At 40.2% G+C, this 13759-nt stretch overlaps 2 protein-coding genes across 5 annotated transcripts; one reads left to right on the top strand and one right to left on the bottom strand.

The window, feature by feature from the left end:
- Positions 1 to 341: 341 nt before the first annotated feature.
- On the bottom strand, positions 342 to 2994 carry si:ch211-28p3.4 (E3 ubiquitin-protein ligase TRIM21). The gene is given in 6 exon segments (XM_034559319.1): positions 342 to 639; positions 641 to 911; positions 1077 to 1245; positions 1379 to 1585; positions 2211 to 2285; positions 2977 to 2994. Coding segments are annotated over 6 exon segments (1038 nt in total).
- A 211-nt stretch (positions 2995 to 3205) lies between these two features.
- Positions 3206 to 11872, top strand: LOC117748669 (pleckstrin homology domain-containing family S member 1-like). 4 transcript variants are annotated; one of them, XM_034558644.1, is made up of 16 exons: positions 3206 to 3283; positions 3739 to 3776; positions 4740 to 4837; positions 4914 to 5032; positions 5152 to 5286; positions 5841 to 5916; positions 6030 to 6059; positions 6424 to 6477; positions 7249 to 7314; positions 7477 to 7595; positions 7793 to 7843; positions 7959 to 8084; positions 9656 to 9778; positions 10423 to 10518; positions 11293 to 11428; positions 11536 to 11872. In XM_034558644.1, exons 2-16 carry the CDS (start codon positions 3752 to 3754, stop codon positions 11605 to 11607), a joined length of 1326 nt encoding a protein of 441 aa, XP_034414535.1. In that variant the 5' UTR covers positions 3206 to 3283; positions 3739 to 3751; the 3' UTR covers positions 11608 to 11872. The 4 variants fall into 4 exon arrangements, with proteins under 4 accessions (XP_034414535.1, XP_034414534.1, XP_034414537.1 ...); XM_034558643.1 differs by having other exon boundaries at positions 7474 to 7595; XM_034558646.1 differs by lacking the exon at positions 6424 to 6477.
- The last annotated feature ends 1887 nt before the right edge of the window (positions 11873 to 13759 follow it).

Below are 13759 nucleotides of genomic sequence, written 5' to 3'. Positions count from 1 at the left end.
TCAAAAGTTATAATCACTGTAATTTCTTAGCAACCCATACTATAAGTAGACAAACATCCTCAGCTTTCTGTTTTGTTTTTTATTAAACACTTTGCTACAGTATGCAGAACAGCTCTAATGTAATGATAGTTTTGCTGTGTCACTGTATAGAGAACAATTTGAAAAATAGATATATCCTTAAAAAATGATTTTAGTCACATTTAGACTTGCTTGTCATGCACAGTATCGAGAGATGATCTAAGGTCACAAGTTAAGAATGTCAGATCAGGCCACTGATGCACATACCTCACAGTGCAACACATGCCTGGCCATTTCTGCCCCAGAGGCATTCCTGCTCCACCTCAGAGAACAGGAGCCGATCGAGAGGCATCGCAGACTTTGAGGGACTTCCAGTTTGTGCCTTCGTTGTCATGACCAGGACACACGGCTTGAAGTAGGGTGTCAGTGAAGGTCCCAGCACAGAAGCAGTGGAGCGGGGTCACCGTATCGGCTCCTAAAAAGCACACCAAACCCCCGGGGAAGCTGCAGTACACCCCGATGCGAGTGAACTGCTTTCCTGCCAGCAGAGGCAGCTCGTGCTGGAATCCACCATGCCAGGCTGTGTAGTCTCCATTAAAGTATTCCATGCACCAAGACTCTGCCTCGGCCCAGCCATGAGTCCTCCTCGCGACCCTTGCGCGGGATGCTCGGGTAGGTGAGCCCCAGCTCCCAGTAGGTCTTCCCACTCGCATCCACCTCCCAGTACTGGCGGCCCTCGCTGAAGCCTTGCCGGCTGACTACATTCAGGGTGGTGTCAAAGAGGGTCTCTGGGACATCCTGCCAGGTGTCCGTGTAGGTGGCTGAGTCGCCTTTGGGAGAGATGATCAGCTTTGGGTGGGCAGTTTCAGCATCGAGGACAACGTCTGCTGCATCTGTGGAACAGACATCAGGAATATTCAGTGTGTTCTACGAAAGCAGTTGTCATGTTCACAATCAAGACAAACACTTGACACGGAAAGCGTATGATAATTAAAACCTTTTGACAGAAAGACCCCCCCTCACATGTCAATCGCCCTGTATTTTTGGGGTAAACTCACAGGTCTGAAACATCTTCTTGGTGACAGGCACCTGGGATCTGATGAACAGCAGCAGGTTGATGGTGAGACTCAGTAGTTGTTCATTCTTGAACTCATCCATCTGAACAATGTTGGGGTCAGACAGCTTCAGAGTCTCAGATACTCTAGTTTCATACAAAACAAAGAGTTGCTACCTCCTGCTGAGCTACTTGTTAATTCATATATGTAGCAAGCTGTTATTTCCTCAAATGTAAACATACCTTTTAGCTATTTCAGCATTCTGTAGAAGATAAAACAAATGAATAATTAATTACTGCCAAAACAGCTGAAGACAAACTCATGTTGGACAGTTCGTGGTCCAGCTCCTGAGTGAGGTGGTAGCCGTCCTCTATCCGCTCCTCCACTAACTTCTCTGTGGCCTCGTACTCGGTGTCCAGCTGGGTCAGTGTGATCTTAAGATCCTCATCCAGAACCCGCTTCATGTCCTCGTACTGCTTCCGGATTCTCTCCTTCACTGCGTTTGTCTTTTTCTCACATGTTTAAAATGCAAAACTCAAAATAATCAATTTACTCTCACGTATGGAATAATATCTACAAAATAGGTTTTTCATACAGCAGAGTGCACAAAACCAAAATAAGCCAGTTGTATGTGAGGGAGAAAATCCATTGTTGATGGAAGAGCACAATAAAATGGAGGACTGCAAGAAACAGGCAGGATAACAGATTTTCAAAAGTGCATTTCATAACTCATTTAACCTCGAGGGTGAATGTGCTGCACCACTGTTAGTTACAATCAAATTACAGCTACAAAAAAAAATCCCATCTCCTCAGGTCACACAGCACACATCTTGATTTTAGGAATATGACCAGTGGGATGTTTTGGAACACACAGTGACACTGATGGAACAGCATGGACCTTTAATAAACTCTATTTTGCCTCTGCGTTTTAACAAGTAGCAAGTAGTAGTCTACTTTAAGGTGCAGAGACTACTGATGGTAAAGTTACACCATGTATGATTTTGCAGGTGTTAGCTACTTGCCTGCAGCCTAATAGAAAAGGTGATTATCAGGTAGAGACGGACGTCAGTAAGCAATTTGCACTGTATTGTATTTGTACTCACAACACAACACTGGAAAATATAATAATAGACTCACTGTCATCTCCGCCTGCTTCGCTGCCAGCTTCTTCATTCTACAGGCCATGCCATCTCTTTGTCTCTGCAGCTGCTGCTGATGAAACACAGACGGGCAGGTAGCATTTAAGAAAATACAAAATATCAAGAACTGCAGATAAAATTGGGTGTTGGGTCAATAATGGCATTGGCTTTTCTTCTCAAAAAGAAACCCAAGTGAAAGTGCTTACTTCATGTGTGGCCTTCCCCCCCCCTCATTGTCTGTGTAGTCGGGCAGATTAAACTCCACAGGCTGGTGGCAACACGTCTACAAGGGTTTTTATAGGCCTGTCACACATGTGAAGGCTTTGTGGTGGGGGAGGGGGAGCACACGGTGGCCTTGAGATATCTGAACTGGGGGTTTTACAAGCACGTGCCTTGCTTTATTAAGGAGAGGCCATGAATCTGAACTCTGAAGACAAGAGGGAGGAAACTAGGATTCGGGCAGAGAAGGGCGATTGGAAGGGCAAACTGTCCGACTTAAGGAAGAGTTATCCATGTCCTACTAAACAAGAAACCTATAAGAACTCTATTAATACCAACCTGACACTGACCTTGATGTACGTGTGTGAGTGTGTGCATCTGTGTGTGTGTGTGTGTGTGTGTGTTTGCTTGTGGCCTAGATGCACATTTGGGGGAGTTTGTGAAGTTTAAGGCACATTGATGTTGCTTTTGTATCTCATGGATAATTCATATCTACATTGGGTACAGTGATTGAAGTGCATCTTCACCCTGAGAAAAATGCTTACCATCCCTGCTGCACTCATTAGTCTTCATGAAATAACAACCTATGAAGCATCTGGTGTCAAAAAGCTGGCCTAAATCTTTTCTTTTGGCGCCAGAGATCTTTAAATTCCCACAAAGACATTTCACTGCATGGAATTCTACAGCTAAACAATAGACTTAAAAGAAACTGAGTTCAGGAACCAGAAACTCTGGTTCCGCGTGTGGATGTTTTGTTACTGTTCCAGCTCTCGGAAAGCATCCAGCTTCCTCATGCTGCAGCACTTAGTCAAAGAGAGCGAGGTGAGCAGTATCTCTCAAGGTGCTCCACAGGTAAGACTACGAACATTATGTTTTGTTTTGTTTGTCTACTGTTAGAGCCAGCGTATAGTGCGTGATGTGTGAGAATTATGTCTTTCCTAACGTACTGCTTTGTGATGTGAAACTAAATTGAATAAGCGTCCACTTGCATAACATATGTTTGATTCCGTGTCAAATTGTGTAAAAGTTAACAAAGGCCTGAGATACTTATACTTTTGCATATTTAAATAAGAGCAGATTTGCCTTTACTGGAAAATATCTATAACTCCAAAATAAGAATGAACATAAAATAATCGTTGTCATTCACCTGCCCCTTTAACGTTGCTTGTTTTGTGTATAGAGCCGTACTTCACTCTCTGCTTTGCCGGAGGCCTTAGCCTATTTAAGCCCTGCATTGTTAGATTTAGAGGTGAACTATTTCTTTATGGATATTTTGACTGTTACATTCTTGTGTTATTTTGGTTTAGGTGTGGTGTCACAATGCATAAGAGCCAGAAGAACACAGGTAGGTAATCTTCTTTATGGTTGGATTTAGGTGTTGAGTGTAGTAATTTACTGGTATTTCTAGTAACTGCTTTGTCAAGTCACAACACATTCATTTGACTTTGACAAGGACACCTAGAATGTGTTAATATACCAATTTTTTTTATTTGTTATTGTGTTTTCAATAAGTGAGTATAAAACAAGTGAAGTACATGAACACATATATAACCCAATACATTATACAAAGTAAGAGAGGGACAAAAGCAAACTAACAGGTTGAGACTGATGAGTGAGAAATGGAGGTCCAGCTAAATGTATATCGACGTATGTTATATTGGTGAGCAACCTCCAGAACCTCAAGAGAGGGTTTGCTCATCTTAGTCAGCAGTGGCTTAGTGTTATTTTTAGATTTTTTGTTTTTGGGGTTGTATAATACTATTGAAGCCAATTTCCGCAGTAAAAGAAAAAAATAAGTTGAAAATGTAGCTGTGATAATAAAAATATCCCCACGGTAAGTCAAAATTATGAGATACAAAGTCAAAATTATGAGATACAAAGTCAAGTCTAAATGATGAGATAGGTAAAAGGTTGTGGAATGACTGTAGGTAGAAAATAAATATATATATACTGTACATATATATATACATATATATACACATACAGTATATACATATATATATACACATATGTACATGTTCTATATATACATACATACATACACACACATCCTATATAGATAATGTTACTACAAATAATAACAATAATGGGGAAATTATAATAACAGTAATGAGTGTGTTAACATGTACCAATGTCAACACACATTAATAGTTTAGTCTTTTTTGTTACATCATTCATTCTTCCTCTAAATCCTTTGCTGGATTTCCCAGCCAGTAAGTACAAGAAAACAAAGTTGAAGATTTCTGTCCACAAAGACACGATTTAAGCATATTGATCACAAAACAACCGGCTTTTCTTTTTCCCTTAGGCGGAAATGCAGTGTTTTACAAATCAATCAAACTTACGACGGAAATAAGATCTGGATACCTGTTCAAGTCTCCTCCCCAAAAACGGTTGAAGACAGAGGTGACAGAGCCGTCACGATGGATGCAATAATTTGCAGCTCTTTATGTGTCTGTGTTTAATCATCATTCTCTTGCAGAAATCATGGAAGAAGCGGTATTTTGTGCTGTTCAAAATCAGTGAGCAAGAGCACCTACTGAAGTACTTCAGGAGTCCCGAGGAAAAGGACAGGCCCCTTGGAGGAATTGACTTATCGCAGTATGTTCTCACAAATGAATTAATTTACCGTATTTAATAGCTTTCAAATACAGTTAAATCAGCAATACATTTTGGGGTTTATTTTTACAACATATGTGTCATTTGTTTCCCTTTGTCAGTATCTCACTGTTGTATGTGAGCCCTGAAAACCACCAGAGATGGAGTTGGGTCCAGAAGAGCCTCAAGTGCTCCCCATCCTGTGTGCTCTACATCAGGGCGGCTGAGCGGGACTACTTCCTCGTCGGGATGAAAAGGTCAGTCAGCTGTTTTTTAAAGGGCATATAAAGCTGTAAAAACTTGAATTTTAAATCTCTCTCAAAAGCGGAAGGTGTATTTAAAAAAAAAAAACAGAACATTTTGTTCCAACCAAATCGACTTGGATTGTGCACAAATGCGGCCATTTAAATCAGGATACATGTTTTGGTTGAGGATTTTCATGACATTGTGCAGATAAATGGAGTCACTTTAAAAGTAAGCGATGATGTAACCAGGATTCAGGCCACACAGCTGGGTCGGCCAGTTCTCCCCTCAAGGTCCCCGCTGACACGTTCACGGCGCATCATAAAACACTTCTTCTATTTGCACACCATCTACTATTTTGGGAGTTCAAACAATCAAAAAGAAATGATGATCAGCTGATAATGGCTTTGCCTTCCACTGTGCTCACACCAAATTGCTGCTTAAATCTCACTATTTCCACTCTATTTTGGAATTTAATTGGATAATAAATGTAACGCCAACGTAATCATATTTTGGAGTCGCAAGATTATTGGTTTTCAAGTGTTTCATTTGCCTCTCTTGCTTTTAGTGAGGAAGTGGACGGCTGGTTCAGCGACCTGTTTGAAGTCTTGAAAAACCGGCCACATACATGTCTGAGTTCACAGGTACATTGAGATTTTAGTTCTTTATCATGTTTTGTCACAGCTTAATGAGAACAAGAGTCTCTTACACTTGCATTTCTTTGTATCTATCATGTTTGTTTGTTTTTCTACTAAAGGAAATATCTAATGGGCAGTCAACAATCGAGGTAAATATTTAAAGGACAAACCCCAGAACCAGTCTAGGTGTTTCCCCCTGTTTCTTGTTCTAGTCTAAGATCACAGATTGCTCTTCTCTTGGAAAACAGAGCAAATTAACATATTTTACAAAATATTGAACTATTTCTTAATCCCGTTCGTGTTTTTCACAATTCTTGTTGTCGCCTGGCTCAAACGAATGCTAACAAGTTTTGTCATCCGATTAAGTTGCTTGTATCTTCTTTCCGCTCTTCTTCAGACTTTATTTCCTGCTACCGACCTCTTCCTGAATTCCCTCGGTGTCTCTGGTGAATGCAACAAGCAACCACTCTCTATTTGACTTTTGAAATTAGACTTTTCTTCCTTTTTGACCAGGTTATTTCAAACCCCATTTTGCGGAAAAAGAAATCTGCAGCTGTGCTTTTTGAGGTTGGTCCACAATGTTGCATGCCTTACATGAATTTGGCTAATCCCTCTAAATGCTTGCATCCTGTCGGTCTGGTACTAACTCTGATACATCAAGATGGACAACATCAGTCAATGCATTCCTTTGCGTGACTCTATTTGGGGTGATGGTTTCTTTTTGTGAAGGAAAAGACATGTGAATCCATGCATCCTCATCGTTGATCAGTACACATAACTTCAGGGTCCGAGCGACTCAAAGTCCCTATTTATTTGTTTTATTTGTTTTACCTGTATTTTAGCTATTCTTATTTATTTATTTTTAGCTTTTAGGATGTTTTAATTATGTGAAGTGTCTTTGAGTATTATGAAAAGCGCTATATAAATTAAATGCATTATTATTATTATTATTCAAATATCTTTGGGGGTCATTTCTACCTTTATTTGACATGTAGAAGAGGAGAAGAGAGAGAGAGTGAGAGAGAGAGAGAGAGAGAGAGAGAGAGAGAATTTAACCCGAGACGTTGCAGTTATATGGCTGAAATTACCCCAAAATATCTCAAATACAGGTCTTTATTGACACACTGTCACATGACCCATACATCTGACCCATCTATAATTGAGTTTAGCGTAATGTATAACCAATGCATCTAAACCCAGGGGCACTGAGATGAATGGTATGAGAGCAACACATATTGTCTTATAATAGGTTGTCTCGTAATTGTAAAAAATAAACGTTCTGCTGACATAATAATGTAAATCTAATAACAATATTGTATACAATGTTTTCTTTTACAGGCACAGTTGAAACTTCGGTCGATGTCTGATCCGTCCTCGAATGCTTGGGGTACCGACTCTGAAAAGGTGTGACATCTTAACTTGATTGTAATTCGTGAACACCAATCTAATTCCAAGGAAGACTCTTTAATTAAGAGTTGTCACACTGGGGGGTGGAGAATTGGAGGTGGTCTATCTCTTGGTCTACATGCCTACAGTATGTCATATTGCTTTCTGGTTGGCCAGCAGGATGATGTCAAAAGACGAGCATCAGAGCCTGTGAATCCAATCTATAACTATCCGAGAGCCTACTTGACACAATCACGAAGGGAAACGTTGACGGTCCGTCGCAAAAGCGTGGACTCAGTGTGAGTGTTGATTATTGTACATGCGACAGCGTATTAATCTGATACATTTATTTCTATTTATAAATGCACAAACAAATCCCATTCACCCTGACTAGTTTTCCTTTGTTCACTTTTGTTCAAGTGACACATGCTGAAATTGTGACCTTGAGTTTGACAGCATCTAATATTATTTCTGTTGTTTTGATAATCCCTTGCAGATATGAATCAATGATGGAACTTAGACATAGAGCACAGATGACAAATGCAGCGTAAGTTGTGAAAGATCACCAAAAAAAGAGAAAAGAAATCAGGTTTCCCGATAATGATGATCATTGTTAATATTGTTGACACTGAAAGCAGATCATGGTGCCAAATGTTTTTTAGGGACCGTGAAGTCGAGGAGGTTACCACAGGCACCCTGATGAGGTCCGTCACTGAAGTGTTTGACAAGCTGAGGACACATATTTCCCCACTGCCTTCATTCGATGAGGAGACAGCAGCTGAGGAAAGGTAGAGCTTTGATTCATTGCAAGGTTGCTTTGTTTTTTGTGGGCCGTGTGTATTCCTGACTTTCCACCTTTTCTTCAGTGCCCTATGCGCTCTGTGTAACACGTTTTGCGAGTGCACTAGATACAGGAATAGCTCAGTCAACAGAGGCAAACCCAACCTCATTGGCTCAAGTACCTCCACTGACAACAATCAGGCTGTTATTTTTACAGCTCGGAAAGTTTGACACTAAAGGTCAGACAAGAATCGAAGAAAGGCAAAACCTCAGAGCCTGTTTGGCAACTTGTGTGCTTGACTAGAGGCATATCTTTTCATCTTACGTAAGAGGTTTTACCTGAACAACGTGGCACTGATGATCGATCATGCAGAATAAAAACACTATAACACCTTGTATGGGATCATTGTAAATGCTAAGATGTAAGGCAGAGTCACACGTATTTAGGGGCAGGTGTAACTGTTGTGGGCGTGGCCGACTATCAAAAAGGCGGGACAACTCAAAGACAGGAAGCAAACAAGCAGCAAGCAAACGCCAAGAAAAATACCAGGACCATGACACCAACTCAGCAGTGCTCATTATAAAATAATATATACCCTTGCTCTCTGTAGCAAACATTAGCTAATGTTAGCCACCATACGCTGCTGGTTATACCAGACATAAAGCTGGAATAAATACCCTTGAGTGGAGTGACTTGTTGTTATCAATCAATTGTACATCTCTAGTTCTAGTTGGAATAATTTCCTTTTCTCTCAAACATAGTGTATGTAGTCAGCCTGTCAGACCTGCTGTTTCCCACAGCATCTCAAGGAGGATTTGATTGCTTGTTTACCAAGACCAAAACAGACGATCAATTAAAAGCATCCACACTGTGCCTCTTTCGGCGGTTTTATGCCATCATCTCCTGTATGAAAATACTCTTTCCTACTCTTTGTTTTCCTAAATTTGCATATTACAAAACTGATTTGATTATTCTGCATTTCACGCTGATGTCTGATTGTTGGCCACCTGCCGTGCTCCCACACTGAAGAACATCCTCTCGACCAATATTGGCATATGGGTTGAAAGACTCTCTAAAGTGTCCCTTAATTAGAATTTCTGTAGCGCCTCTACAGTGATTTGGGAATGATTTGCTTTTCTCCCTCTGCGTTTATGAACAATTTTAATACATCTCAAGACATCTGGTGCTCTTTTTGTATAACTGAGAGAATCCTCTTTTGGTTTTTGGAGGCTGCAAAGCTCTTTCACCCATCATCAAACAATGTATTCTTCTTTTATTTTCATTGTTTTCTGCCACAAGGACTAATGGCTTCTGATGCTGCGCCTGTTCTCATGCTAGCTGCCCCCCTACAGAGTGCATGCACTCAGATGTTGTTTCATACTCAACATAGAGCGCTGGCCTTGGTCCCTGCTTCATGAAAGCCTCGTTGTGGTTTATTCCCACTGTCTCTCCAAGCTGTCTTCTGGACTTTTGTTAGATGTGAACCAAGAATTCCTCAGCGACTGCTAACTGAATGTAACTGAGACACGTACCAACGGTCGATGTTAAGATCCCTCATGTTGTTACTCGCGTTTGCAGAGAAGGAAAGCGTCTGACGTCAGACTTCAGCAGCAGCTCCAGTGAGAACGGTGCCATCTCTCCTGTGGAGATGCTGGAGGGACAAAATGGGCAGACACTGGAGAAACACAGCTCTACTGAAAGGTGAGATCGCCCTTGAATTCATAGAAGTAACCACCAAGTGGGCACATTCACCTCTCTCGTAAGAATACACTACAAATAGGGTCATTTTATGTGTGATGATCAACGGAAGCATAGACTTATAATTAGTACTCATTCAACAGTTGCTGTACTTTTAATCGTACTAAGACACATTTGAAACACAGACTTTGCTACACTTGAAAGCCAATCATCTTGCGACGTTGGCATGTTGCTGGACTGGTTTGAGTGGTTTCTGAAGGTTTGATGGTATGGCGATAGCTACATGATAATGATGGTGATAATAAGCAGTGACGACATTAAACTCTAGTGACGCAGGAGACTTTCCCAGCAGAATTTTAAAGAGTTGTTTACAGGTAATCTAACAGACTCTGCTTCTAACACATCCCAGGCTGACCGATTTTCATCTGGAGAATGAATGGTTTGAGTTTCCTCGTCTCTTGCACCTATGAACCATGAGTTACTAACTTATAACATTTTACAAACGATTTACTAAAATGTATATGCAACACAAACAATAACTTCAGGAGGATCTTGGGAAATGGTCTTTCAAGTTCATGTCAAGTGTCAAGATTTAGATTTGTCTCTCTATACCCTTAATAAAGCCGTTGTTATGTTTTTCTTTCTAGTCTTGACACCCTCACTCCAGGAGAGAAAGATCTTCGAGTCAAGCAGGCAGATTTGAAAAAATACCTTACACTAACAGAAGTGGATGGGAAACCAAGGTAAGTTTGAAAAAGGACCATTGACTATATTGCAGTATATACAATTAAAATGACAGTCTCCGATATTGGACTGCTCTGATTTATATATGTGGAAAGGCTTAACAAATGATCCTGTACACAATTCTATTTTTCGGTATTCAATAATATTAAGGAAATCCCTCAGATGTGTTTTAACCTACTGACACAAACCAAGCATTTCTCTTGTTTGAACACACAGTTCAATTCTGGCCGCGATGCTGCACGTCATTATTTCCACTTGCTGTATTGTGTGAAAATGTGGGCATGTATTCAAACTAAGATCTAGTAACTACTTTCATTAATTGCATACAATAATGGCTTTTAAAAAATGTGACAAGGCACAACACATATATAGTTTAATTTCAGGCCTCGCTCTATTGAGCTTAAAGAGAAAAATGGCCCGCACAAATAAAAGGCTGTTGAAGCACTTTAAGTGTCCCAATTTATGTACCAGTTTTTATTTCTATGAAGATGATAAACACAGAATCAAACTAAATGTACAGAAACAGAAGCACATAAGATGGCAGGAGGCCAAAATAACAAACAAGAGAAGCCACACCAACTAGAAAATAAAAACTCCCTGTTGAAAAAAGAAAGTCCCTGTTAGTTCCAGGAGGAGGAACATATAACGTATTATGGTTATTTAACCATGACAAGGATGTTAAAAAAAAAAGAAAAGAAAAGTAAAGTATAATATGTCAAGAATGAGAGCAGAATGAAGCCAACAATGTGAATGTGTGGTTGTGTTGGTCCCAGTGTGTCTGGGTGGACAGGCCAGCCACAGACGGTGTGCCTGTTTCACAAAGGAGACCAAATTCTGGCCGTCAATGACCTGCACACCGGCAGCGTGGAGATGTTCAACATCTATATCAGCGAGTGTCTCAAAAATGAGGTACGGTCATGTGGCGCACACACAAAACACTAACTCAGCGTCCCGGGACGTGGCGATGAACGTGCGCCGAGTCATCTGACACGTACATTTGTTTTCTCTCGCTTCAGGTGAAAGTGACCATCCTGCGTCCACCTGGAGGTCAGCCTCTGCATTCCCCAAGCTGTCCCTGCAGTGACTGACCGTTACATTTGAGACGGTTATTTTCACATTATGTTGGTTTGCATCCTGCCATGACCACTTTAGATAATTGATAGTATTTTCCCAGGGCTGTGGGTAGTTCTTATAGATCTGTCACTCTACTAGTTTACTCGATTTAAACGTACTAGAGCAGCTTTACGTGATTATTTAATGATTGTATAATCTCAGTTGCTACGACTTGCATTATGTGTAAAAAGATTAAATGCATCTTCATATGCCAAGCGCTTGGTGTGCAAACTGTTTTAACAGAGCGTGGTTTGTGATGTCATTCATTGTATATGCTGAAGGTAAAATGTCTGTTATCAAAAGCCTTACCGAGAAGGAAACAAAAGGCGGAGGGAGGATTTACAGAAACATATTTCCTCATACCGCCCGCGTGACGCTGAAGAAAGACATTCTCACGACACAAGCTCCTGGACTCGATACATACAATTCTGATTGTGCAAATGTGCAAAAATTGTGAAAATTTGCACACAGTGACTGTATATATACTTCTGTAAGAATGGTGTTTTTAATAATTATCTTCCAATCCAAGATGACTAGAAGCAATGGCGCTCCAATGACAAAATGATATGAAGATCATGATGTTGCACACGAGACAATATGGTCCGCATCACTATGCATGATCCTGAAGAAGTGATTCAATTATATTTTTGGAAAGATCCAATGTTGCCACAAATATTCAACCTTAATTGGTGTGGTACGACTGTAACTTGAGCAAGAACTGTCTGGGTCGCATGCTTTATTATGTCATCACCCGGCAAGGCTGAATCCTAAGCCGTGCCAGTCTAATGGCGCCTACTTGGGAACACCAGCAGCTTGCATTGACTGTGAAAATGCCTTTCTTCGATACATGTTGTGGTTCCTCGAGTGCTTCGGAAGTAATTATGATAGGAAGAATAACAAACAGATTAAGGAAGAGCCTAGTATTTCATGTTGTCCACACCTCTGGTGTGTCTTGTGAATTAATATGCAGACAGAATGGGGAGGTGTCTCTCCGATTAGAAGCAGACTTTGACAGCCGAGGGCAGTTTGAAAGATGTTTTTATCCTTTTTAAATTACATCCGGTGACCAATGCCACTCACGGACAAAGACAATATCAAATGGAAATTATTTGCAAAGCCTGTTCATTTGAAGTGCAACAAACCAGTCAGAGTTCTTTATTTGAAGTGCAAAAGGATATTTAAAGTCCACAAAAGGACACAGCTTGCCTCTAAACTCTTAACATCAAATGACCTGACATTGTTAATATTCCCATGACATCGTATCTGCCTTTCCAAGATTAATGTTTTACATTTTAATAGAGCTATTAAACAAATATGAGTTGTAACAAAGACATTATTAGATTTCTAAAATGATTTATCTCTTAGGGCTATTCTTCAACTGTGAATTCTTCAACTGTGATGCTCAAACTGCGCTGTATGATACCCTATATTATTATAAATGAATGCATTCTTTGCGAAGGTGCAGCAATTGCTGGTTATAATGTGACACTAAGTCTGTTTTATTTGTAAAATTATAAATTTGACCAGATTGATAAAAACACTGACAATTTGCTTTCCTTCAAAAGCCTTTTCTTGGGACTGAGGAAAGCAGTTTATGCAGCAACATTTCATAACTCACTGGAATTGTTACCAAAACATCAGTTTAAGCTTCTGATATGAGCCACACACTACAGGTGTAGGTTTCATTATGTAGCTTCATGTTGACATTTCAAATGCCCTCTTACTCCTAAAGATATTAGTACATGTTTGACCAGTTTCACAACACTTCTTGTAATCTTATCCAAGAAAAAGCTGTTAATTTTTGGATTTGCAGAAGGGGATCGAATTATAAAAAGTTGGCAAGGATTCTGTATCTGTAAATTCTTAAGAACCTGAACTTCCTGTTTCCCTTCTTATTTTATCACCTAGCACATATGGCATGATCCACAGACATGAAAAACACCGTTTTTTTAAATCATGACAGATTTCAGTTCACATGCCTCATGGGAGAATACGATTATTTTTATTATTATTATTAGAAATGGCGTGCTGTGGACAGAGATATAGTAACATAGTGGTTATTTCAGCCACCTACTAAAGTGGGTGACAATCATGACGACAGCGAGGCAACGGGTGTCATGAAAAGCT

The sequence above is a fragment of the Cyclopterus lumpus genome, chromosome 19 (assembly GCF_009769545.1).
Source record: "Cyclopterus lumpus isolate fCycLum1 chromosome 19, fCycLum1.pri, whole genome shotgun sequence".
In the NCBI taxonomy this organism is placed as follows: Eukaryota; Metazoa; Chordata; class Actinopteri; order Perciformes; family Cyclopteridae; genus Cyclopterus; species Cyclopterus lumpus.
The sequence above is the reverse complement of the archived record's forward strand: the minus strand, read 5'-3'. Positions and strand labels throughout refer to the sequence as shown.

Excerpts from the sequence above, each read along its gene's own strand:
- LOC117748669 (XM_034558643.1), top strand. The coding sequence starts at position 3,752 with ATGCATAAGAGCCAGAAGAACACAG. Across the intron at positions 3,777-4,739 it reads TAAGAGCCAGAAGAACACAG|GCGGAAATGCAGTGTTTTAC; the intron begins GTAGGTAATCTT and ends TTTTTCCCTTAG. Across the intron at positions 7,596-7,792 it reads CGCAAAAGCGTGGACTCAGT|ATATGAATCAATGATGGAAC; the intron begins GTGAGTGTTGAT and ends AATCCCTTGCAG.